Genomic DNA, 25797 nt, shown 5'->3' on the forward strand with positions numbered 1-25797 from the left:
TTACCTTGAAGAGTTAGAGCATTATCATCATGATCTCCACCTCTCCTCTCCTCCTCTGCCCAATCTGAAACACTGCCACCGTTGGCAGAACCACCGCCGCCTCCGCCGGTAGAGCTACCAGCAGTGCCGCCGTCCGCTTGTGCAGTGCCACCGCCACCCTCCTCAATGCCGCGCCGCCGCCGCTACCGCCACTTGGATCTACCATCGCCTGCCTCTATGCCACGCTGCTACCACTTGGAGCCTGCCCGCCTGCCCGCTTGGTGCGCCACCGCCACTTGGATCCGCTGCCGCCCGTCTCTATGCCATGCCACCGCCCGGATCCACCGCCGCCCGCCCGGATCCACCGCCGCCCGCCTATGCTGCCACCTCCACCGGCTACGGCACCAGAGGTGCTGCCATCCAGAGCCGCATCCCGCCGCCGCCACCCAAAAAAATCCACCTGCTACCTCCTACAGCTCCGCTGCCCCTTGTAGCGCTGCCTACAGCCTCTTACAACACCGCCACCTCCTACAAAGTTGTTTTCGGCATCTAGAAGTTTGTTATTTACACATATCTCACCTGTGTTTCTCGTGTGCGAGCTTAGACATGGAGAGCTTGGACATGGAGAACCTCGGCATAGAGCTTGGATATGGAACATTGAGCTTGGACATGGAATTTGAGCTTGCACATGGAACTTGGGCATGGAACTTGGATATGAAACCTGAACTTGGACTTCGATTTTGGATGTGGATTTGATCTAGACGTGGATCTGGATGAGAAGAAGAGGCAAATTAGAGAGAGAATAGAAATATGCTAATTTAGAGATAATACTAGCATGGTATTGCTCCAATATGAAAATACAAAGGAATGAGGGTCTATTTATAGGTGAGGGAGTCCACTAACCAAGTCCAACTAGGTTCTAGAGCCTTCCAGCTTTAGTTTGACCCAATTTAGACACGATTTGGATCAGTTTGGCTCCCTGGATTTGATTTAGACTTGGATCTGGATCTAGAGTTGGATTGGATTTGGATATTGGATCTGGTACTAGCCCGGTGAGAGATACTTGTGGGTCATCCCCCTGGTGTGCTCGGCATCAGAGATCTCGTGCCTCGACATCGACATCGACTTTTTTCTTTTCCGAGAAAAAGATCCTTCAATTAGTTAAAGAAAAACAGCCACAAAGGACTAAGTACAACCACAACGGGCTAAATACAGCCTCACCTCATATAAGGGCGGGAGACAAATGATCAAAGGGAAAGAGATGCTTCTTCTCCGGCTGGCCGCTCTGTGAGGAGAAGGCTATCTCATGGGGGGGGGGGAGGGGGGGGGACAACCATATGGGTGCTTTGTAATGCCAAATGGGGTCACCGCCTCTATCCGTGAGGAAAGGGCCAGGCCTCCAAAGTCTCAAGAAGCCTTCCCACTGCTTCCGCATGCAGTTGGAACCTCCCTGCAACCTCCCCCACTGACCGCGGAGGGTGTGAATGATGTCGAGCCATATGCTCCTGGTGGTCTCAGCCGGTGGAGTATAGGTGCCCTCAATGGCCTCGCTACATCTAGCATGCCAGATGTAGCAGGTGGCTATGCTACTGCAAATCTCCCATCTCGCTGGCATGAGCGTGGTCGCCAGACACCTGCCGGTGGGACTGTGACTGGTACTATTGCAATATGATGGTGGGAGACCTGAAGGACAAGTCCTCCCCCATCCTCCTCATACATCCTGATAACTCTAGCCTCGATGGCCCAAGCGACAGTACCCCAAGTGATGATCTGGGTCGATGCCTTGTCCATAGCAAAGATGCGGAGAATCCGTTGCCAAATCTGCTGAGCCTTCGGGCAATCCCAACGGCAATGTCGCTGAGACTCCCTGGGGTGGCCGCACCTCGGATGAAGAAACCATGGAAAAGCTCTTTCTGGCAAGAAAACTGATATAAAACCTGTTTTAATGGTGTTTGGGCGATAAAAACCTCCAAAAAACAAATTTTAGGGTTTTTGTAACAGTTTTATGGTTTCTGAAATTTTCAATCTGTGCAGTCCGTACAGTCTCGGACGACTGTACGGATCCGTACAGTTGTACGAACAAGTAATGACGTGGCACAACAGTTGATGGAGGTGCTCTAAATCAGCGGGCAGCGATGAAAAATTCCATGATTTGGTTCATAATCAAGTAGATGATGATGGAGAAGATAATCTCCACGCTTCAACGAAGATGGCAACACAATGAAGAGGTTTTTCTTCCACTTGGGGAGCCTTGCTTTTTGGCAAACTTTAGTCAATTTCTTTGCTTTTGGTCTTTTTAATAGTAAAATATTACCCAACTTTAGTCAAAATTTCTTGTTTTGCTTTTCTAGCTTCAGGGCCTTGCTTTTTGGCCTTAGAGCTGCATTTTGAGAGAGCGGCTTTTAGCTTTTTGGTCTGGCTTAGTCTCCTCTTTCCAATGGTGCCCTTGGCTCGCGGTCAACCTTTTTGCTTTTTTCTTGCTTTTTGGCCAAGAATGGTGCTTTTTCTTAATCAAACCTTATGGACCATGTCCCCATGTCTTCTTCCACCTGTCTAGTGTCCGGGCATGGGTTTCATCAATGGAAATAGAGCTAGGAGGGCCAAATAGTTACATCAGATGATCTAAGTATCTGGTTTGCGACCGAGTTCTGTAGATGCATGTAGTATTGCATGTAGGAAGAGGGGCCAGCCTATAAGGCTACCCTAGAACAAGGCTTAGTGCTCATGTAGTGGGCATGCGGGAGGTTTATAACCACCCCAAGGGGCCATGAGGGCTCCATGCTGTGCCCACTAGCCCTAGCATGGGCTGGGCAGGTTGTCGGCCAGCCCTAGGGGCGCTGGCCAGACAGCCGACAGAGCCCAGGGCCTTGCCCAGCTAGTCGATTGTGTGTGGGGGCAGCCCCACACTAGTTGTGCATGGCTGCCCAGCAGCCTGGACACCCAGCCAGGGCATATGCAGGCTGGACAACCTCTTTATGGTGTGAAATGATGGATAAAATAAGCATTTAATGCTTATTGACCTGGTCGTGAGAATAATCAGGCGGCAACTTCTGTAGAAGTGGCCGACCAACAACCTGAAGGGGTATAAAAAGCCCAGACATAATTCAGGTCTAGTATCTCAGTATTCACAAAGGATTGTGGCGTTCCAAGGGCCAGGACAGCCAAGGGGAGTGCTCCAACCAAGGTGAACATTGCAAGTCAAGATTCAGCCTTTATTTTCATCATTCTAATAAGGCAAATACACCATTCGTGGTGGGGGGCCTACAGAGGGTATTTAGGACCCAATACTCTCTTCTTCCTCTCTCTCTCTCTCTCTCTCTATTTTTTGCATGTCTTCTATAGTTTTGTGCGTTCTATTCATCATGAATGATTGCTGAATTCTGAGCATTGAAGTTACCGATTCGACCATGAAGCTTCTGCATGTTACACATACAAAGGACGAAGAGTATCAAAGAGATCTTGTGAGCCTACATGTGGCCGTTTTTTGCACTCAAGCAAGGGCTGAGAAGAATTCTCCACAAAAACCACAGCTCTACTAACCAAGCCCACAAAAATGCAGTTCACTACCTTATCATCAAGTTTTGTGCGATGCTGCTCGGGTACAAGAGCATAAGCGAAGCATCCAAATACACACATATGAGCCACCGATGGCTTCCTATCATGCCAAGCTTCGTAAGGAGTGATGTTCTACAAAGCCTTTGTTGGACATCCGTTAAGAACATAGGCTGCACACATGATAGGTTCCATCCAAAACTTGTGAGGCAAGCCTTGGCCTTTGACCATACTTCGTGCCATCTCCATGAGAGACCTATTTTTTCTCTCAAATACACCATTTTGCTAGGTGTATAGGCGGTACACTGATGTCAAATGCCTCTTGCTGACAAATATGCATTAAACTCTTTGGATATGTATTCCCCCCCTCTATCTATACGTATTGTTTGAATCTTACATCCAGATATTTCAGCCATGAGCTAAAAGTTCTTAAAGCACATAAATACTCTGGCTTTTGCTTCATAGCATAGACCCAGCTGAATCTAGAAAGGTCAACAATGAACGTAACGAAGTAGAGATGACCTCCAATGGATGGTGTCCTCATCGGACCACATACATCACTGTGTATGAGCTGCAATTTCTGAGCATCCCTCATTGAACCATCATTGGGAAATGGCACCCGATGCATTTTGCCTACAATTGGTATTCTGGCAGGCACTACTTTCTGCAATCATGCACCTATGGGTCATTATATCCCTTGAAGACCGCTGGGTGCGGGAAAGCCATTTGAGCACTTGGATCCTAGACATCCTCATTCATGACTTCAAGATATGCAGTAGGATAGGAAATGTGGGAGAGTCTGGATTTCCACTTAAGTTCACCTGTAGGCACCTTGGACACAAGCCTTGGAGGGATCAACAATTTATCACAGGAGGCAAGCGCAGAGCAGATTGGCTAGCTTCCAAGTGTAAGAGAGGAGCATCTGTCAGAGCTTAGCCTCCCTGCAGTGGCTCCAAGAGAGTACCCCATATAGCCCATGGATTGAGGTCCAGTTGGCTGCAACCCATACAAAGCTAAGTTCCATGGAGGAGCAGAGGGTCGAGTATAGATACCATGCTAGAGTCTCCTTTTGCACCGAGGCGGGAGATAGGGTCATTGGGATAGAAGGCCCACATAGGCGGAGGGATGGTATCCATAGCGAGGCCAGGATGGATCCATTGTTGCAGATCCCCCCATGTGAGTGCCATTGCCACATATTTCGTCCACTCTCCTCATGCGTGCCCCTCTATCCTCACATGTAATGAATGCGTGTAAGACGAGAGAGGTGGGTCCCCTTGCTCTTCGAACTTTCCTGTTGACTCTGTAGAGGAGATTGCGGAGGCTCTGATGGCACTCCCTAGGGGCAAATGGCTAGGAGAAGATGGGCTTCCAGTCTCCTTATTTCTCCGACATTGGGATCTCATGAAAGGTGGCTTCAATGAGATTATGATCACGAGAACCATGCTGGAGAGGTTGTTAGAGGGATTGATCCATTTGATTCCCAAGGGGGATGGTTATAGATTGGAGATTTGGTAGTGGAGGTCCATCACCCCTCCTAGGGACCGCCTACAAAATTCTAACCAAGGCCGTTGTAGCATTTCCTTCTCGATTTGATCCATGGCACGCAGACGGATTTCATCCAGGATCGGAGCATTCTGGACAACATCTTCACTTTTTGGGAGGCGATTGCTTCGCTAGGTTGAGGGAGCAGGATCTTATTGTTCTCCTCCTAGATTTTGAGAAAGTCTATGATAGAGTGAACTAGGGCTTTCTAGAGGGGACGATGTGCCAAATGGGATTCCCTGAGGAGTGGTCCAAGGTGTTTCTGTGCTCTTAAGATTGAGGCTCGAAATTCTGTATGGTAAACCTGATGTTGGTATTCCAACCTCTTGAGGAATGGCTTCAACTTTTCTTCCTTAGATCTTCAATCTCTTGAGGAGTTGCCATGGTGATGACTTTGTTGGATTAAGTCAACATGGGCGACTCATTTTGGGAGGCTTGGTAAGCTTGTCCTCAAAATTAGTCATGTATTGGAGTGGGAGGAATCTAGTTTTGAGGTCAAACACAAAGGTTTCCCATCCATAATTCGATGCCCGTGTGACCAGATCTACCTGAAGACTCAACCAAGTTTGCCAACAAGAAATGGCCTCCCCAGTGAGGTGGTGCCGCCGGGTGGACTTTGTCTTGTGTATCTATAATCTTAGCCAATGGAAAATATGCAACAAACTGATGAATAAATTGTGTAATTGCAGAATGATCACACTTACCATCATACTTACTAAAGTTCGGTTGAGCATGGATGACGGTGGTGGTTGGGGTGGTGGAGAAGCTAGGACTAGGTGCCATTTGGGGAAGTGCCCCTATCAGATTGGCCTTTAAAGGTGAAAAGATGCAGGGGAGAAGAGAGCTTGAGCTCTTGCAAGCACACACACACTCACAAAACCCTAAAAGAGAACACACAAGGTGAAAGGCTGAAAATCTTCTTCTTCTTCACACAACACTCAACACACCATATACAAAGATAAGAGTACACACCATATGAAAAGGTACTCAACCAAATACATACTAGGGTTCTCTATAGTGTGAACCCAACTAAATGAGATGGCGCTATAACTATGCCAGTCTCTAGAATGGCTGTCACACAGCCTGTCATCCCACTGGCTGCATATCACCCATGATCTCAGCAACCATGCCAGTGGTGTAAGTGTGGGACTATCCCCCAGGCGGGTCATCGGTGTCCATCGCCTCACTAGATGAGCTCGATATCTCAACAAAAGGTGCCAGTGTTTGCCGATGCTGGAGTTGCATGGCTTCCTGATCTAGCTTATGTTGATGCTCTAGAGTCGCGAGTTCTACACATTGCCGATCTTCAACCCTACGTTTGGCTTCCTTGGCCGGAAGTTCATCAGCAAGTTCCCGGCTTCTTTGTTGCTCAATCAGGAGAAGCATGCGTTCAAATTCCATGGAACAGTGCTCTTTAGGCTGATCCTTAGGCTTTTATGCTTCCTTTGCTTGTTTTAGTTGTAGCTTTAGCAGTTTGTTTTGCTCCATCAGCTCTTAAGTGAAATCTTTGTTGCTCTGCCGCCGAAGCGTTGTTTCTTCTTTGGTGTTGTATTCTAAAAATCTTTCTTCTTCTTCTTCTCCTGACATGGACTCGTTTAGTGGTTTGTCCCGACCTCAGTTTTACCGTCTATGGGATGCTCACAGTTTAGGTAGCCAAGCTGAGTCACAACCAGAAGCTTTGATATCAATGTAACATGCAACTGGTACGATCGTGTAACACACAGCAAGGCCTTCTTTATTCCTTTATGTTTGTGTGAGTTTAAGCAATCCACTTTAAATCTTGAACAAGGAGATAAGAGTACTACAGATAGAGAATGGAGAGTCAACACTAGATGGGGTCCCAACTACCCACTTAAGGCCCTCTGTTGCAAAGGAGTATTTTCTTCTATTACTTTGGAGAACTTCTTTACAAAGCAGATTTTACCAAGAACTTATTGATGACCATTGAGTGTGGAATGTCAAATGCAAGGATGATGAAGACCAAACGTCAGCTGAACCATCGTGCGGTTGAAGGCACTTTAGAAGCCACTTCATGAGCCAATATGCACACCCATCTGCTGAGGGTGGGACTGATGGACGAATGCTGAAGATGACTTCTGGCTGCCTTGGATTGTAGCACGCTGAGGGTTCTCTGCTAAAGATATGCATGCACAAGACCTACGACTTCGGCACACATGGAAACTGCTTTGTTCACTGCTGAATTATGCAAGAGTCGGATGATTAAATGAATGGAACTGAGGGCAGATTATATAGGCACACCCTCAATAAGTTGACCATCTTTATGTTGTCAGCCTGTTTAGGAGGACACACCTGACTTGCAATTGGCCCCTTCATATGCATGTCGGCCTGATGACTTATGTCCATGACAGGCTGAAAATGTTGTTTATGTAGGCGCTTTCATACACGTGTGGCTGTGACTGGGCTTTCCCATGCTGGCCGAGTGGGCATAATGTCAAGGGCTGACCGAGTGGGGCCCATGGCTGGCCCTTTGTGGCTCTTGGGGAGCCCACTTACGTCTAGCCCTAAGGCTAAGCCTAAAGCCCTTAATTCCTATGATACCTAATGCTTATACATGCTTGTTATACCCTACTACATTACATGCGACTGTTCACCAAGTGGGTTAAGTGACACATACTGGCACCTAAGGCTTCAGATGCGAACTACATAGCTTGTGCCTGACATGTCCCTGGACTAGGGCTCACAATGTGGTAGCAACATATGACAAAATAAATCCCTACAGGTTTCTACTACTATCTACTACTGTACAAGTGTAGCACTGATCATGAGTCAGTGTGCGACATAGCACCTCAATGCATAGGTGCATTTGGCAACACCACCTTCGCTGAGTATTGTCACCACCTGGGAGATTATTGCAAGTATCATAGCATGACATAAGGTTTTTGCAACTAGTGTATTTGCATATGGAGTGACATCGTTCACACTCTTTTGGCCACCTGGGCCCGCATACAGGATCTTCTAGGGTTGCTAGACAAAACACAACAGATTTATGAGAGAGTGGAGCCAGGGTATTTTCTTCTCCTCCACTCCTACGGGGGGTCACCGTGTAGTGCCCCCAGTTGGTTGAGATTTCCCTACTTTGGCTTGAGATCTCCCTTTGTATGATTTTATTTCACTTAAGTCTCTTTTCTGAAAAAAAATCTTCTTGAATTGTGTCTTGAATCTACAGTTATATATATGAAAGACTCGCATACATGACTGATACTTTTGGTCCTCGATTAAGTGGGTCTAAAGCTCTGGAGAAAGCATTGAACTGGACAAAGGTACTTAGTTGCTTGCGAGTTAAAGGTTAACTTACTCGTCCACTTTCACATGAAAACCTAGAGTAAGGAAATGGGTTTCTGGCTAATACATGTAAATACTTGGGTGTGACAGGAGGAAATGATCAAAGATGGCCTGAATGTGCAAGAAGAGCCTGTGCAGGTCCCATGCTGGGTGCGTGGTCATGAGTATGCAAGACTCATATCTCCACGAACAAAGAATGTGCGAATAGCTGGCCTTGGTAACAGTATCGGCACACCAGATGGAAAACCTTTGGTAGCAAAAGTACTGGTTGTTGCATCCTTTGATGAGCTAGAGGCAAATAAAAGTGAAGTAAAAGGTACGGCATTTTTTTAAAACCTTAAAATAGATTGCATGTTGCTGGGTGATTGATGGTTGGATAAGCATCTGCTGGGGCATGCTGTTTGTCTGCTGCAATGTTGTGAAATTTAGAGATTAAGGGCTTGTCATACATGGTTGGGATGCAGGGTTGTTGAGGTAGGATGGCTTGTTGAAACCTGATAAGTTGTACCTGATTGTGGGTCATGTTTGAAGGCATGAATTGCTTTCTATACGTGGAAATTGTGTGGGATTTAATGCCTTTGCATTATTTGTCATCAGGAGAATTCCCATTTTTTTTAAAAAATTAGGAAAGAGACCTCTATTAAGAATGGAAAAAGGCATACAAGAATCACGACTATAAGCTGGAATAGAATAGAATCACCCCAATATGTAAGGTGATCTCATCTGCTAAGTAGCATCATGGTGCCATGAAAGACCTGTGGGACTGGAGGAAAAGAAAATGCCTTGGTCCCACTCCCGCATAAATACAACGTGCTTTGCCAGTGCGAAACGAGAGGACCCTTGAATATGAGCCCAAGTAGCCATGAGAGTATGGATGATACCACCCCATGTAATGCTAATGCATTATATGGATGATACCACCCCATATAATGCTAATGCATTGAGACTCAAGAATATGGACACTCTCAATAGCCTTCGTGCATCTAGCTCTCTAGATCTGCCATGTTGTAATATTGGCAACAATCTCCCAACTGGTGTCAATCCTTTGTCTGGGGGGTGTATAATGTGATTGAAGGACATCATGCAACAAACCATGTTGGGCAATACCTCTATGAATGAAAATAGCAGTGTTTGTATCAGTGCCCTCGTAGAAAAGCTGCGGACTAGATTGGGATAGCCAAGCAATTGCCCCCAAGTAACATACATGGCGTAGCCACTCAATTTGCCCATAAGTTGGGCTATAGAACTCCAAATATGTTGTGCAATGCTGCATCTCCATAAACAATGTTGTATAGTCTCAAAATTGCTGCACATCTCAGGCAGGTTGGTGCTACACCGAAAACCAATCTCCATTGATTGGTGGGAAGACCAACATGTAAAAATAACCATAAGAAATGACAGATCTGGCTTCTTTTGTATGAATGCCAAAGCTGATGCCAATATCTGCACTGTATCACTGGAGTGATGTCATAACTCTCCCAATGAGGCTTGAGAGTAGGGATACTATGCATGTGTCGAGTGATGAGAAGCTTGGCATTCCGGACCGTGAAACTGAAATAAGGAAGGCTTTTCAATGGATCGGAGGCATCAATCCACTCCCACTCACCTCAATCCCACTGAAGATATCTGATAGGACTGCCACCATACAGCCACAAACACCAAGAACCATGAGTCACTATCTGAGGAGAAGGATCAATGAACACTCGTGAGTGCTTCCCCGAACGACCAACAATCCTCATTGGAGTGAGCCTGGTATCTGGGTTGATCCCCTCTATGCTACATCTCCTCAATCTCCATCCAAGCATCATAGAATAGATGATGCAATTTCTAGCCTCCTGGCCTGGGAGAGCAATGACATGCAGAGGTACGTCTATCCTAGAAAAAACTTTGCACAAGCAAGAAGTGTATATGCACATCTCTCCCATCCTAACCATTGCATGTAACGAGATGCACCAAGTGGCCGACCGGCCTCATCCCTAATAAACTCGTTCCACATAATAGGTTGTCGGTCAGCCTCATCCAAAGACCTAGCAAGCCTTTGTTGCAAGAATGGTCTCATGCTTCTCCATGCTCTATCAATGGCTACAATAAGATGGGAAGATGATGCCTTGATATATCTGAGATAAGAAAACAAAGGCTCAGTTGCCTAGTTGCCTGGTAGGAAACCTCTAACCTCAAGTTGTCACAAATGGGTACGTGTATACGGAACCAATTCACTACCAAAACAGCATACATACATCAACCATTCCTGGCATATACATGCTTACCATCATTGTGAAACATTACATGAGCATATACATCGTGCAAACATAAACCAACTTGCACATGACACAGCACTAGGGACTGAAATTGGGCCAGCGCCCCTCCTCCCCCCCCGGCCCCCCAAAGGTATCTTTATTACCAACAGAAGTATTTATATGTACAAGATGTAGGTGCCCGGAGAGTACACACTCATCGAGTTGACACCAGATTTATCCAACTGTGAAAACATAGGTAAACACATTACCTACAACTGCTCGGTCACCAACCAAGGTCGAGGGGTCACCAACCACTCATGTTGCAACACCCTCGGTCACCAACCAAGGTTGAGCGATAACCAACCGCTCTTGTAGAATACCCTCGGTCACCAACCAGGGTAGAGTGATCACCAACCACTCCTGTTCTTTGATAGAGCGGTCACCAACCCTCTAACAAAGTGCTGTCCCAAACCTGCAAAACAGTAACCAGCCATGGTTTTGGCTCATTGGCCACTCATAGGTTCCACCAAATTGCATCCCTAGGCCTGGTACTTGTCTAGGGACATGTTTGCTCAAGTTTCGTCACGAGAAACCTCCTGCAAACCTGTAAAAACAGCCAATAATGGTCCTTATTACAGTCGGCCAGCTCCTGTTGAGGCTCTGTTCACTCCGTCCAAGCCCTGTTCTCAGCAGAGAAGCACAAAAACAGTCCCAACAGCCATGCGCAAGCTTCTGGAACCAAATCTAACAGCCTGCAGCCCTGTAGATGCAGTCGGCCTGCCCTGTAAAGAGAGAGATAGCAGCCAGCCAGCCCTGGGACTCTTGCTCTTGGCATGTACTGCACCTGTAGCTCATGCAAATGAGTAAACTTGCTTTTTTTCCTGTCCAAACAGCTCCTAACAGCCCACGACTTCCAGATGAGTACTCTACAAGTCAGGGCTTGCCTACTTTGGCCCTCCCACACCCAGAATAGCAACTCGTGGAGCTATTTGGGAGTGCCCGGGTGCCCATCTCTCATAATTGGCCTTGGTTCATTAAAAATAGTCTAGCCTGATGTGAACTCACTTATAAAATTATAAGTGTGTCCGCCCACACTTAAGTGAATGTGAACCCTGCACCCAATAAACCTTAGTAACATGAAATAATGAATAAATTGGGTTAAGTGTGCACACTTACCACCTGCAAAACACATAAGGAAACCATATGAGTCCCAAACAAGTGTGCACACGCGTAACCACGGGTTGTCCAGGCGTCCCCGGTGTCCAAGGCAAAATACCAAGCAATGTCCAGGCATCAAAAACAAGTCATCCATGGATGTGCAACTCACATACATATGCTGGTGCACAAACATAGTGGATGAAATCTCCCAACTTACATCTTGTACATCCAACTAGCCCGTTCACAAGTGCCGTCCACACAGGACCAAAAAGTACTCACCAAGGTAACCACCCTTCCATGAGTCCATAGTAACTCACCAGGGTTACCACCCTTCCATGAGTTCATAAATCATGCCAGGAACTCACACCAGGATACCAATCCTTCCATGGAGCCCTTCCACATGTATTCAATCATGACATCATTTTAGACGTCTGCCAGAGAAGTGGTGACATTCCCCCCAGCTTCTAATCAGTTGCCCGCAAAACGAAAAGCTTCCAAGTAGGCCGCAAGAAGATCTGGATAATCTTTAAAATATGCCTCGTCCATCCACTTCGCATCAAGTGCTGGATAGTTCCTGAACTTCACAAGGTACTTATGGACAAGCCTGCCTCTAGCAGCTTTCCGCTCCTTGTGAAAAACAATCTGCTCAGGCTGCAATACCTCTTCCAGCTCAGCAACCTCTGGTTAATCTTTGATAACGGGCTCCACTGGTTCAGGACCAACATATCTCTTCAAGAGATTGACATGGAAAGCATTATGAATCCGCCAATGATCTGGCAACACCAGCCTGTAAGCTACCTCATTGATCTTTTCCAAGATCTGAAATGGTCCATATTACCTGCAAGATAGCTTCGGATAGTTACCATCTTTCCCAGTTTGCTTGCGAAGGCGAGCCTTTTGGAATTTCAATAAAACCCAATCTCCATCCTTCAAATCCAATTGCTTTCTATGCTTATCTCCATCCTTTAAATCCAATTGCTTTCTATGCTTATCTGCAGCTTTCTTATGCTTATCCTGGGATCTCTGTATGGCTGTCCAGACCTGTGCAAAGGCCATATCCAAATCCCTTACATACTCATTTGCTGCAAATATCTCATCCTTCGTGTAAAGGATAGGTGGCAAAATAATCTTGCCATAAACAATCTCAAAGGGCGCCTTGCCCGTAGAAGTATGCACTGTATTGTTGTAAGCAAACTCTACCAGTGACAAATACTTCTCCCAATCCGATTTGCGATTAGCTACATAGCATTTCAAAAGATCAAGCACTGTTGAATTTGCAGTCTCACTCTGCCTATCTGCCTCTGGGTGATATGCAGAAGAGAAATTCAGCTTCGTTCCCATGTTATCAAACAATGCTCGCCAAAAGAGACTTGTGGTGCGAGGATCACGATCCCCCACAATCGTCTTTGGCATACCATGATTCTTGAAAACCTGTGCCGTAAATATCTTTGCCATATGCTCTGGCTTTATGGTCTTCCGTACTGGAATAAAATGTGCCTGCTTACTGAACCTATCCACAATTGTCGAGATGGCATCATTCCCTTGCTGTGTCTTAGGAAGACCTGTAATAAAATCCATGGCAATACTCTCCCAAGGTTGATTTGGAATCGGCATCGGTTGAAGCAACCCTGGAGTCTTATGCTTGTCAAACTTAACTTTCTGGCAAACCATGCATTGGCGCACACAATCATCTATGTTTTTACGCATTCCTGGCCAGAAAAAGTCTATCTCCAAAGTGTGTGTAGTGGCAAGGATTCCTCTATGCCTTGCATAAGGCGGTGGATGGCATTCATCCATCACTTTCTGCCTCAAATCCTTATGTACACATGAGCGATTATGAAACATCAAATACCCATCACGTATGGAGTAATTTGGGGCTGCTATACCTTGCTGAAAACCAGCCCATATATGCTGAAAATCATCATCTGTATGATAAGAATTTTGCATATCTGGTAAGTCCTGATGATAGGCTATTGTAATAGCTCTTACTTGAGGCCTTTGGGATAGTGCATTGGCCACTACATCAGGAGTAGATAGATAGGAAAAAGAAACATAGATAGGAAGTTTGCCCATCTCATATGTTTCTCAGATAACTTATTCCGTGTAAGAAAATACCGCTTCTTAATCCTACCAAAGAGGTGTGCAATCGCAAACCAAACCCTCTGTGCTTCCCTGCATTCCCATATTTGAATTTTCAAAGAGTTGAACTGTCAACTAGCATATTTGAATTTTCAAAGAGTTGGCCAGCCCATTGCTTCAAACAGAAGAAGTCAAATTGCTTTTGGGAGCCCTTTTGAACAGCTAACCAGCATATTTGAATTTTCAAAGAGTTGGACCAGCCCTTTGTTCACACAGAAGTCGATTTGCTTTTGGAAGCTCTTTGGGACAGCCGACGTGCATGTTTGCTGATTTCGAAGAGTTGAATCAGCATATCTATCACCGGGAAGGGTGTAGGTGATACTTAGTACGGGAGTGCCTGTTTGTGCATGGTCCCGGAACACCAGGTGACCACCTAACTCTACCCAGTAAAGGTGGAGATTGCTCGTGATCAGATTCTTCATCCATAGATTCCCTACTTGACAAGAACATTTGCCTGGTTTGTGATTTTCATTTTGCATGGATTCTGTTATGGAAAAATCTGGCTTGGTGTAGGCCCATGTACCTTGTACTTATAAATACTCCAAGAAATACAATAGTATTGAGGGGGGGACAGCCCTTCCGGCCCCAATGGTGGTGTCAAAAGTACACTTTTATTTTCAACTTTGTCTTTATTGTGTTGTTCCATTGAATCCTAAGTGTTAAGTGAACTAGAATTGTGTTTATGCTTCCGATTACATCCACAAGATCATTGGGTGCAGTTACATCGGTATCAAAGCCCGATCATCTCTCTTTCTCAAGAGGGGACACGGTGTTTTGAAATCGGAAGCAATCACATAGACACTTGACCCAATTGACAGCCAAGGCAATCGTTTGGAAGTGCCAAATTCAAGGGGTCAATCAAGTGCCTAGCGAGATTTTGATGCATTGCAGGGAAGGCACAAACCCCTTTAGAGGGTTTATGATCGTGTTTTGTTTGGACAGTCGTCCCGTGGAAAAGAGCCTATGCATGAGGATTAGCCCGATGCATTGAGGGCTGAATTGGAACAGATGAAGAAGCTTTTGCAGGCAAAGGAGCAAGAGATGAAATTTTTGCATGAAGATCCTCATGTATAAAGTGTCATTGAAGCAAAGAAAGCTGATGCTATGGTGGATATGACCTTTGAGTCCATGGCTCATGAAGTGGGCAAGAAGCCAAGGGAGTTGGCACTCTCCTATCTCATCCGAAAGAGTGATCACAAAGAGGGAGAGGATGGGGAGTCAAGAATCCACCTTGTTTGACCCAGCATCACAACGGTTGAGATCTTATGTGCACAGGGAAGAGGTGTCAGTCACTTCTTGCCATGCATCTACTCCGCATGGGACAAGAGGAAACATGTATGTGCATATTGGAGGCAGTGGAGGCATAATGGCCAAGTGGATTCAAAGCATGTATTTCATGTTGAGAGTGGTCGGCATGCAAGCCGAAAAACTTTGCCCATTGAGTTATCTCGTGGTGAGACATTGCATCATCCAGGGAGGTCACATGCATCTGGACCACAGGCTTATAGAGCACATGCCACTGTGCCTCGTGAAACTCCTTTGGTTTCCTATGAAGCCCATGCAGAGAGGGCTGTCCCGTTGGATAAGGGGAAGAGTAAGAGGGAAGAGCATAAGTCACATGCCAAAAATCTCAAGGAGTTTAAGGCAAGTGATAAGTCTGTCAAGTTTGATGCCTTTCATGGGGAATATGATGCTTCTAAGGTGCTAGCATTTGTGGCACAATTTGACATTGCTTTCAGTGGTGAGGACTTCACTGAAAAGTCTAAAGTCCGCCATGCAAGCATGTTCTTGAAGGGAATAGCCGGACATTGGTGGATCACCGAAAAGACCGCCAAAGATCCCATTTGCACTTGGAAAGAGTTCAAGGACAGGTTGTATGCCCAATTTTTGCCTCCAAATGCAGAGCAATAGAATTGAGCAGACAGACAATGAGAGTCTGCAACAGCATGTAAACAAGTTTTGGAAGGTCTTGCTTGAGGTTACTCCCTTCATGCATCTCTCCGAAGTTGAGAAGAGAAGGAAGTTTTGCGTCGGGTTGCAACCAACCTATCATTCGGGCATTGAATTGCATCCGAAACACACCCTTCAGCAACTCATAGCATCTGCACTTGCTATGGAGCAATTGGTGCTTAAAATTAAGCAAGATAATGGAGGTTCCAAGGGCAAAGAGAGGGCTGTCCCAAACCTGCAAAAAGGTGGACAGCCACCTAAAAAGAACTTTCGGGAAGCCCAAAAGGGAGGTAAAGCTGAAAATACCTCATCTAAGGACAATGGGACAAAGAAGATTAAGTTTGGCTTGACTCCCGAGCAAAGAGAGCAATATGTGAAAGAGGGGAAATGCTTTTCATGTGGTAGCAAAGAGTACATGTTTAGGCAATGCCCAACCCGCAAGCAAAAGCAAGAGGACAAGCAACCTAAGGTCAATGTGCATGTTGTTCTTGATGTGCAAGGTAGCACTGAGCATGATGGCAAAGAGAGTGGTATGCAAAGCTTGCGGGCAAAGCAAGGATCAGCTCGCCTTGTTTATGTTTGATGATTGTGCAATGGATAACTTCATATCTCTACATAGATGGCAGCCGCCTTGGGCATAGAGGTTGGGAGCATGGGATCTCAGATTGAGGTAGAGGCCGCCTTTGTTGGTAAAGAGGTGCTAGTTACTTCTCTTATTGGGAAATTGCGCATACACATACAAGGTTATCTAGATCATGAGCACTTCTTGATTGCTCCTTTGATTGGATGTGATGTATTGCTTGGTAAGCTATGGCATCATAGGCTTGAGCCCCGCAAAGAGCACAAAACAAATAGGATCACTTTTTTTGCATATAGGCCGCATGCATGTCATTGATGCTGGCAAAGAGGGGGATTCCATCCCTTTTTTTTTTTGGAAAGAGATCCTGCAATTAGTTAAAGAAAAAACAGCCACGAAGGGCTAAGTACAACCACGAAGGGATAAATACAAACTCGCCTCATATAAGGGCGGCAAACAAGTGATCATAAGGGGAAGAGATGCTTCTCCTCCGGCTGGCCGCTCTATGAGGAGAAGGCTATCTCATACAGGGGGAGGGGGGGGGGGGGAAACAACCACACATATGGTCTCTAATGCCAAATGGGGTCACCGCCTCTATCTGTTAGGAAAGGGCCAAGCCTCCAAAGTCTCAAGAAGGCTTCTTGCCGCTTCTGCATGCGGTTAGAACCTCCCTGCAGCTTCCCCCACTGACCACGGAGGGTGTGAATGATGGCGAGCCATATGCTCTTGATAGTCTCAGCGACGGCGAAGTGTGGGTACCCTTGATGGCCTCGCTACATCTAGCACGCCAGATGTGTGAGGCTGCTATGCTACTGTAAATCTCCCATCCCTGGCATGAGCTTGGTCGCCAAACACCTGTAGGTGGGGCTGTGACTCGTACAACTGCAATATGATGGTGGAAGACTTGAAGAGCAAGGCCTCCTTCATCCTCCTCGTAAGTCTTGACCACTCTACCCTCGGTGGCCCAAGCGACAGTACCCCACGTGATGATCCGGGTCGATGCCCTGGCCATAGCGAAGATGCGGAGAATCCGCTGCCAAATCTGCTAAGCCTTAGGCCAATCCTAAAGGCAATGTCACTGAGACTCCTGGGGGTGGCCGCACCTCAGACAAGCTGCTGACGAGGGTTTGAATGGATCCTGCTAAGGTCGAAACCATTCGGAATTGGCCAGAGTTGTGGTTGAGGTTGCGGAGATTTGGGGACCCAAATATGATGGTTGCCCTTGTAGAAGTGTTGGGCTTGTATAGGAGAGGTTTGGGGATCCACCAGAGATTTGTCTTTGGGTACACCTAAGGGGTAAGATGAGGGTTGGAGCTTTGTGAAGAACGCTTAGGTCTGCGTTGGTCCTGTACCCTGTAAGCTTGAGGTTGGCGAACATGTTGCCGACATTGGGGATGAGGAGCTTTGGGTGCTTGTAGACGAGGGAATGGTTGGATCTTTTAGGGATTCACAATTGTGATTCGCCCTCATAGTAGCCTTGTCCTGCGATAAGCTTCTTTGAAACCCAAAGGCAAGACGCTGAAGGATATGTGTCCAAAGGTTATGGAGGAATGTCACGCTCCACCTTATGGTGTTTGTAGAGGTATTTTACCTGACACGCATGATAGAGAGATATTTCTTTTGGTCAACCATGCATAATGACATTGAGGCTTATGTATGCACATGTATCACTTGCCAAAAGGTGAAATTTGATAGGCAAAAGCCTCCATATTTGCTTCAACCTTTGCCTATTCTCTCGTAGCCATGGGAAAATATCACTATGGACTTTCATTATTGACTTTCCTAGATCCGCGCAAGGGAATGATGCTATTTGGACCGTTGTAGACAGGTTTAGCAAGCAAGCTCACTTCTTGCCAGTCAGGAAAACAATTAAAGCAGATCATATGGTGAAGGTTTTTCTTCCTCAGATATTTAAGCATCATGGTATGCCAAAGTCCATCATTGGGGATAGAGATCCTAGGACTATGAGCCTATTTTGGAGGGCTCTATTTGACAACATGGCCACTAAGCTTGAGTTCTCATCGGCCTCTCACCTGCAAACGGATGGTCAGAGTGAGATTGCAAATTCAGCTTTGTTGGACTTGTTAAAGTGTTATGTGGCAGATCAAAAGAGTGCATGGGAGAAGTATCTTTCACTTGTAGAGTTTGTCTACAATAACACGGTGCATGCCTCCATGGGAAAAGCCCCATTTGAGATTATTTATTGTAGACTGGTCTTGCCACCCATCATTTGCACAAAGAATGCAGTTGATGAGTATGTGCGTGATTTGGATATAGCCCTTGCTTAGGTATGGACAGCCATTGCAAGGTCTCAAGACAAGCAGAAGAGGTTTGCCGACAAGCATAGAAGGCATAGTCACAAGGGACGGGGGACGGTAACGGCGGGGGACGGCCATATGTAGGGAACGGGGACGGGGGTAGGAACGGCACTTAAAAATTACTTTGTCAGTACCACGCACTCGCCTATACGGGCAAAGCTTGCATATCCATGGCTGTGCACCACCTCCATGAGGGGATGGGGTGTGATTGACCTCATCCCACCATGTCCATCCTGTCGTCCTTCTACGGGTAGTTGGAACATGAAGAACCACTGCCACGAGGAGGATGCCATGGATGATGGATGCCTCCTTGTCACTTGATAGCTTGAGAGAGAGAGAGAGAGAGAGAGTGAGTGAGGCTTGAGCCTTGAAAGTTGAGGGAGAACTTGAGTGTGAGGATGGGTGGGGGTGTGCACTCTGTGTGTGTGTGTGTGTGTGTGTGTGTGTGTGTGTGTGTGAAGCTTGAGAGAGAGTGTGTGTGAGGGAGAGTGTGTGTCTCAGATGAGACAAATCTGGTTTTTTTCCAGTAAACCTCTCCTCTGAAGTTACATCATGTATGGCTATAGTTGGAGTCCTGTTCATGATGTATACTGCTGTAGAAACAGCCTCAGCCCAATAGCTATGCGGCATATTCTTCTCTTCCATCAATGCTCGTGTAATCTCAGCAATGTGCCTGTTTTTCCGCTCAGCAACTCCATTTTGTTGCGGAGTGTATCTGCATGTAAACTGTCTACGAATACCATTCTGCTTCAAAAATTCAGAGAACTCATTGGAGAAGTACTCTCCCCCTCCATCTGACCTTAGGCACTTTACATATTTCCCTGTTTGTTTTTCAACCAAAACTCTGAAATTCTGAAACTGAGTGAACACCTCACTCTTCTCCTTCATGAAATATACCCACACTTTCCTTATGTGGTCATCAATAAATGTCACATAATATCTGCAGCCTCCCATAGACATGGTCTTCGTAGGACCCCATACATCTGAATGCACAACATCTAGTGCATTTCTGCTCACATATCTATTACGTGGAAATACATGCTTTGTTTCCTTTCCAAATTGGCATGCTTCACATATTCTCTGTATACCTTCCACTTTAAACTTTGGCAGCCCTGTCACTGGTACTACTTCTATGAGATTCTCACTTCATAGAGTGGCCAGATTTGTGCCATGTTCACATGAGACTAGGCATGTGTCTCATCTGAAACGGGCAATTACTTTGTGTCACATAGACGGGAGCCAGTCTCGTGCCACCTGTGTGTGACTAGGATTGTGTCATCTCGATGGGAGCCTGTATCGTGCCACCCGTGTATGGCCAGGACGGTATCTTGTCCATGGGACTGTCACTCCATGGAAGGACCCGTGTTTGTATTGCGTCTTGCCTATTGGACCGTCACTCTAGGGTTTTCACATTCTGTCGCGCCAGATTCGTGTCCGACTAGAATATCTTGTACAAGTTTCATAAGGGAGATTTTGTCCATTACATGTGCACATGCATCCATATTTGCAGATTTGAAACTGTTTTCACGTGACTTGTATTTGTGTGTTTGCATGCTATGATGTGATACTTACTGAGGGGGGATGCCTGCCAGTGAACCGTGAAGCTTGCCCTATCTTTTGACATGTTTTATTGCATGTGAATAGTTGGTAAGTATGATGTATTCATTTATTTTAATGTTTTTATTCTAACCTTTGAATTTATAAGGCTTACAGGTTCACACATAATAATAAGTGCGAGGACATTATTTTAAAGTGACCAAGGCCCAACTTATTGGGGTGCCCATGCTTGTATCCTAATTACCCAAATTATGTGCAAGGAAGAAAGTGTTTGGGAAAACTTACGTGAAGTGGCTACGTGGAGAGAGAACAATCGACCACCTGCCTTCTCCATTTGGGGACAGCTGATTTGCTACAAAGAGTCCTTTGGAAAAGCCGTCCAGCATTTTTGCAATTTTCTAAGAGTTGGCCAGCCCGTTGGTTCACATAGAAGAAGTTGAATTTCTTTGGGGAGCCCTCTTGAATAGCCGACCAGCATATTTGAATTTTCCAAGAGTTGGCCAGCCCATTGGTTCACACAGAAGAAGTTGAGTTGCTTTTGGGAGCCCTTTTGAATAGCCGACCAGCATATTTGAATTTTCGAAGAGTTGGACCAGCCCTTTGTTCACATAGAAGAAGTCGATTTGCTTTTGGAAGCTCTTTGGGATAGTTGACGTGCATGTTTGCTGATTTCGAAGAGTTGAATCAACATATCTATTTGTACTCATAAATACTCCAAGAAATACAATAGTATTGAGGGGGGGACGGCCCTTCCGGCCCCAATGGTGGTGTAAAAAGTACAGTTTTATTTTCAGCTTTGTCTTTATTGTGTTGTTCTATTGAATCCTAATTGTTAAGTGAACTATAATTGTGTTTTGGCTTCTGATTACATCCACAAGATCATCAATGTCACAGAGAGCAGAGGCTAGGCTTTACGAGGCCTGTGAGAAATCATGAGATCTCCAAATATCAAGCATCTTATGTGGTAGCTTTGCATTTGAGAACAAACGATCAAGGATGCGTAATTGAGGTGTTGATCCATGGCGACTTGAATCTCTAATGCACAAAACCTTTGGGCAATGATCCAATTTTGAAGTGCCTGTAGCAATAAAAGTATGGCCCGCTCTGTCAAGCACTGTATCATCCACATAAAATCGATCTAAGGGGGCATAAATACATCCTGCCTGTTAGACCATGAATAACGAAGAGTGGATGGTTTCCTCGAAATGTCATCCTCATGCCAACAATCACTGCCATGAATAGAGAGTATAAGCCTCTCCCAAGACGCTCTCTCAAGAGGATGCACCAAGTCCTCATGTCCACCTCTTTTATCCATTGGCATCTCAACCATGTTAAAATCCCCACCAATAATCCAATGGTTAGCATGAGGCATCAACTTAGTGGGAGATTTCCAAAAGACAATCCTCTCACCTCTATGGTTAGGAGCATAGAGGTTGAGAATACCAACGCGAGTAACACCTTGCATAAGAAGGATCCACTGTGCTCTCGTAGGTAAAATGACACCATGTTCAATGATGCAAGGCAAAATCACAGCTAAAATAGAAATACAAACACCACCTTTGGTACCAATGGCTGGCGACCAAAAGGTGTGTCTTGAGGGAAGCTTGCTTGATCTCCCACATTGGCTAGCATCAAGTTTACGCTGTTGCAAGAGCAATACATCCATAGGTCTACCTATATAACTGCACTGTGCAGCTGAGTTTTGACAATCTGTTTGCCAATGCGGAAAAAACTCCTCAAGACCTTGAATGTTCCATGAGACAATCCTCGTAAGGACTCAGAGTAGGAACGACTAGATCTCATGATCGAAGGACTCCCTTTAGAGATGGAGGTATGTCTCGCATAGGTAAGGGAGGGAAAACCAATGAGGTGATAGCTCAAGTGGTGAAGGTGTTTGCCTAGGACCAAGAGGTCCTGGGTTCAAAACCCTCCTTGGTGCTTTCTCGACGGCATCGCCTACGGGTGGATAAATAAGCGTCTACGGGCGGTTGGTTGTCTACGAACGGTGAAATTTGGCGCTTGCGTGTGCATAAATAAGCATCTACGGGCGGTTGGTTGTTTACGAACGGTGAAATTTGGTAACTATGGGAGGATCTTGGGCCAAAGGCCAATTGAGAAAAAAAAAAGGAGGAAACATCTGATGATGAAAACCTTACCTCTCATCTCACTCCGGGGAAAAGCCAGGGTTGGTCCTCAAAATTGGAGAGGTACCATGACAATGCGATTGCGCAACATCATCCTTGGAGGTACAATCATCTTGTAACTGTAATGCAATATCCTCCTACGAGGGATCCAAATCTTGTGCTTGCATAGCCTCACTCTCCAAAGAAGGATCCACTTGTGAGGCAAGAGCTGCATAAGGGTTGGGGTGCTCCTCTAGGGGTGCGGGTAAAGGGGCAGGTATGGGGTCCGAGGGCGCTTGCCATCTCTAACCACAACTCAACGCTGTGTGGTTTGCAAGGGCACAGGGGCAACTAGAGTTTGGGTAGCTGTAGGAGGAATCTACTGGGTAGGACCATGTTGCCTCCTAGCATGGCCTCTCGATCTGGGACAATCTCTAGCAATGTGGCCTTGTCAACAACAAATCCGACACTGGTCAGGTCTGCTTGCAATCTCCATCCTCTAGCGGAAATGAGAGCCGTCAGGTCTTTGAAGCATGATACGATCGTCAGTAATCGATGCATAAGGAACAAGCACAAACACCTGGGGTACACCATCAGAAGTGGCGGTAATAGCCGCGGAAGCTGAGGCGAGAGAGCACGGAAGGGCCGGTACCTCTAAAACCTGGCCAAAGGATGCCCCTATGGAAGCCAAGAGCTTCCAATAAGACCGAGGAAGAGTAGGGAACCGCAATGAGGCCGGGGTAAGGCGCTGATCCTCCACCATTGGATCAAAGTCCACCTCATACGGAAAGAAGATCTTCCTAGGGCCAAGAGGAAAGGGGCTGCTAGCCAACACCTGAGAGGTAGCTTCCAAAGAAAGAAAGTCCACTTGGAAGAAGCCTTGACCAAGCAACTGTGTAGCTTGGAAGTGCACAATCAGCTCCGAAGGTCAGCGTGGGTCTGGGTGGTCCATGGAGTCACTGGAGGCAGAGGTGGTAGTAGTAGCTATAATCTAGAAATGAATAAGGTATAGTGCTCAGGCCTCACCAGCCGCCTCATGGAGGAGTGCCATGCTTGCATCCGCAGCCCACACAGTAGTCCCTAAGTGACGGGGTGATGAATTGGTGGGTTCTGGGATCGGATATCAACTGCCACAATATCCACCACTAAAGCTACTATGCTTTTGAACAATCCCAAAGGCAATAGTGCTGTCTCTTGCGAGGATCGCCACAGGGGCTGTAGGAAATTGGACAGTTGATCATCACCAGCCACATGCCCAGTTCAACACTTCTGTGGTCCACCAACAAAAGGAAGAGGGTGACCTTCCACAGGCAGAAGCTGTCAGCAAATTTCCTCTCGAAGTCGGTGAGGAAGGCTGTGGAGATGCCGTGAGCCAGCGAAAGGTCAGCTGTATCAGGTCTGCCATCTATCTGCGGCATCATGTGATGGCCCAACCAGGCATTGTACTCAAAAAAAGGGAATCCAGGGTGCTCTGGCAGTGCTGTGGGGTCTCTTTATTGCCACTCTCGTAGGTCCCACTACAGCTGGACAAAGCGGCTGTTTTCCTAGGTCACTTGCAACTCTAAGAGGGAGGGGCTGATGTGCTATCAATGGTTGTGGATGTCCACTATCTGCACACCCGCCATTGTTTGTGTGCAAGGTAGTCCCTAGTGAATTGAAACTGGCCATGGATGCCCACCACAAAAGCGAGAGAGGAGGCAGCCCTCCTGGATGCGGAAGCTTGCCAAAGGGATGTCAAGCTGGGAGAAGATGGCCACTCACGTCTTGGGGCGGGGAACAGGGGAGGCAAGAGAGATGTGCCATTTCTAAGGAATGGCGGAGTCGATGTTGAGGCTAACCCTCTCCCCCCCTTGAGACCTATGAATCTCTCTGCCTGCAAAAAGGGAGGCAAGGTTGTGAGGCTTTGGGAGGCTCAAACGAAGTGAAAACTACCATGATTAAAACATTAAAACAAGATAACGGCACACTATTGCAATAATTAGCTTATCTCTCATTGCTTAATCCACTCTAAATGAGAATGGCATTACATCAATTTATAGCCTGCTCAAATGAGCATTTAGATCCACTAATCACTCCTTCATCTACTCCATACAACCACTACAAATCACTCCACCTCCCATGGTTCTCTCAATCAGCCCATGTGCTTCCCATGTGACTAATGTCATCGCCTAACTCTTCATCGCAAATACACCACACTGTGAACCCTGCCATACACAGGCATACCTGCTATTTCAACACCATCCCTTGAGGATGTGGGAACCTCGAGATGCTGACTCTAGTCTCTAAATCGCCACCTCCCTTGTGCGTGACTGATGTGGTTCCAAAGGGAAAGGACTGCCCTTGAGCACTGCTACCTTCTCTGTGTCAAATTTACTTGGAAGAATCCTCTCCCAAGTAGCCTTACATCTTTAAAATGGAGCGTGAAGTCAGAAGACAATGCTGCCGGCACCTAGTCACGGGCTTAGATATGTCAGGGGTGAGAGCCAAAGATTTTTCCAATGAACGTCATCTTGGAGTCTTTCTCGATTTCGGCAAAGTGGGCTGCAAGCTCATCTTGAGAGAAATGGATGGTTCGCTCGGCCGGAGGGAGCGATTAGCCATGATGCTAATCAGGAAAAAAGGCTGACTTGAACCTTGATTAAGAGTAATCCGTACTTGAGCAAGGTGGAGGAGAAGGGAAGCGAAGACGAGGGAGGCAGAGGGGAAAGCAGGAAGGGGAGGAGAGGGCAGCGAAGAGGATGGGTGCTGGCACATGCAACAAAGCGGGAGGGGCAGGAAGAAGGGCTGGAAGGCAGAAATAACAGAGATGAAGGGGATTCGAGACAAGTGTGCAGCCGAGAGGGGAAGGAGGAAGGTGAAGGCGGGAAGGCCGCAAAGGGAAGAGGTGGAGGGCTGGAGGAGAAGGTGGGCAGGTGAAATGGCGGGCAGGTGAACAGGCATGCAAGAGAGGGCGGAAGGCTGGCGAACAGGTGCTGTCACGACCCTGTGTTTTTCTTTGGATAGTATGGAGGTGTGCACGGGGGCATGGTGGATAGTGTGAATGGCATCAGTTTGGAGTTGAAAAAGGAAATCCATGTGTGGACAACCCCAAGTGTGAAGCGGACAAAGAAATTTTAATTTAAAAGGTTTTATATCCTTTGGTGGCGCAAAAGCTAATTTGGGAGGCTACTCCACTTTTGGGAGACACACCTCTCTCTATCTCTCTCTTGCTTTTTGGAAGAAAACAAGGGGCTGGCAGGCTGCTTTTGGGCACCTCTCTATTGGTGAAAAGGCAGAGGGTTGAAGAGCAGGAGGAGGCGGGCTGGAGCTGCGGCGCATGCCCTTTCTCTCTCTCTCTCTCTCTCTCTCTCTCTCTCTCTCTC

The 25797-nt window shown here is 46.5% G+C and overlaps 1 protein-coding gene across 2 annotated transcripts in view; it reads left to right on the plus strand.

The window, feature by feature from the left end:
* The window catches only part of LOC147603876 (uncharacterized), a 157509-nt gene that overhangs the window by 11344 nt on the left and 120368 nt on the right, over nt 1-25797 (plus strand). For both annotated transcript variants that reach the window (XM_086796143.1, XM_086796144.1), the window contains exons 3-4: nt 8261-8354; nt 8467-8692. In XM_086796143.1, the coding sequence (XP_086652269.1) occupies nt 8261-8354; nt 8467-8692 (320 nt within the window). The remainder of the gene's footprint in view (nt 1-8260; nt 8355-8466; nt 8693-25797) is intronic.

The sequence above is a fragment of the Cibotium barometz genome, chromosome 63 (genome assembly GCF_041138505.1).
Source record: "Cibotium barometz isolate CiBa-2024 chromosome 63, ASM4113850v1, whole genome shotgun sequence".
Taxonomy (NCBI): domain Eukaryota; kingdom Viridiplantae; phylum Streptophyta; class Polypodiopsida; order Cyatheales; family Cibotiaceae; genus Cibotium; species Cibotium barometz.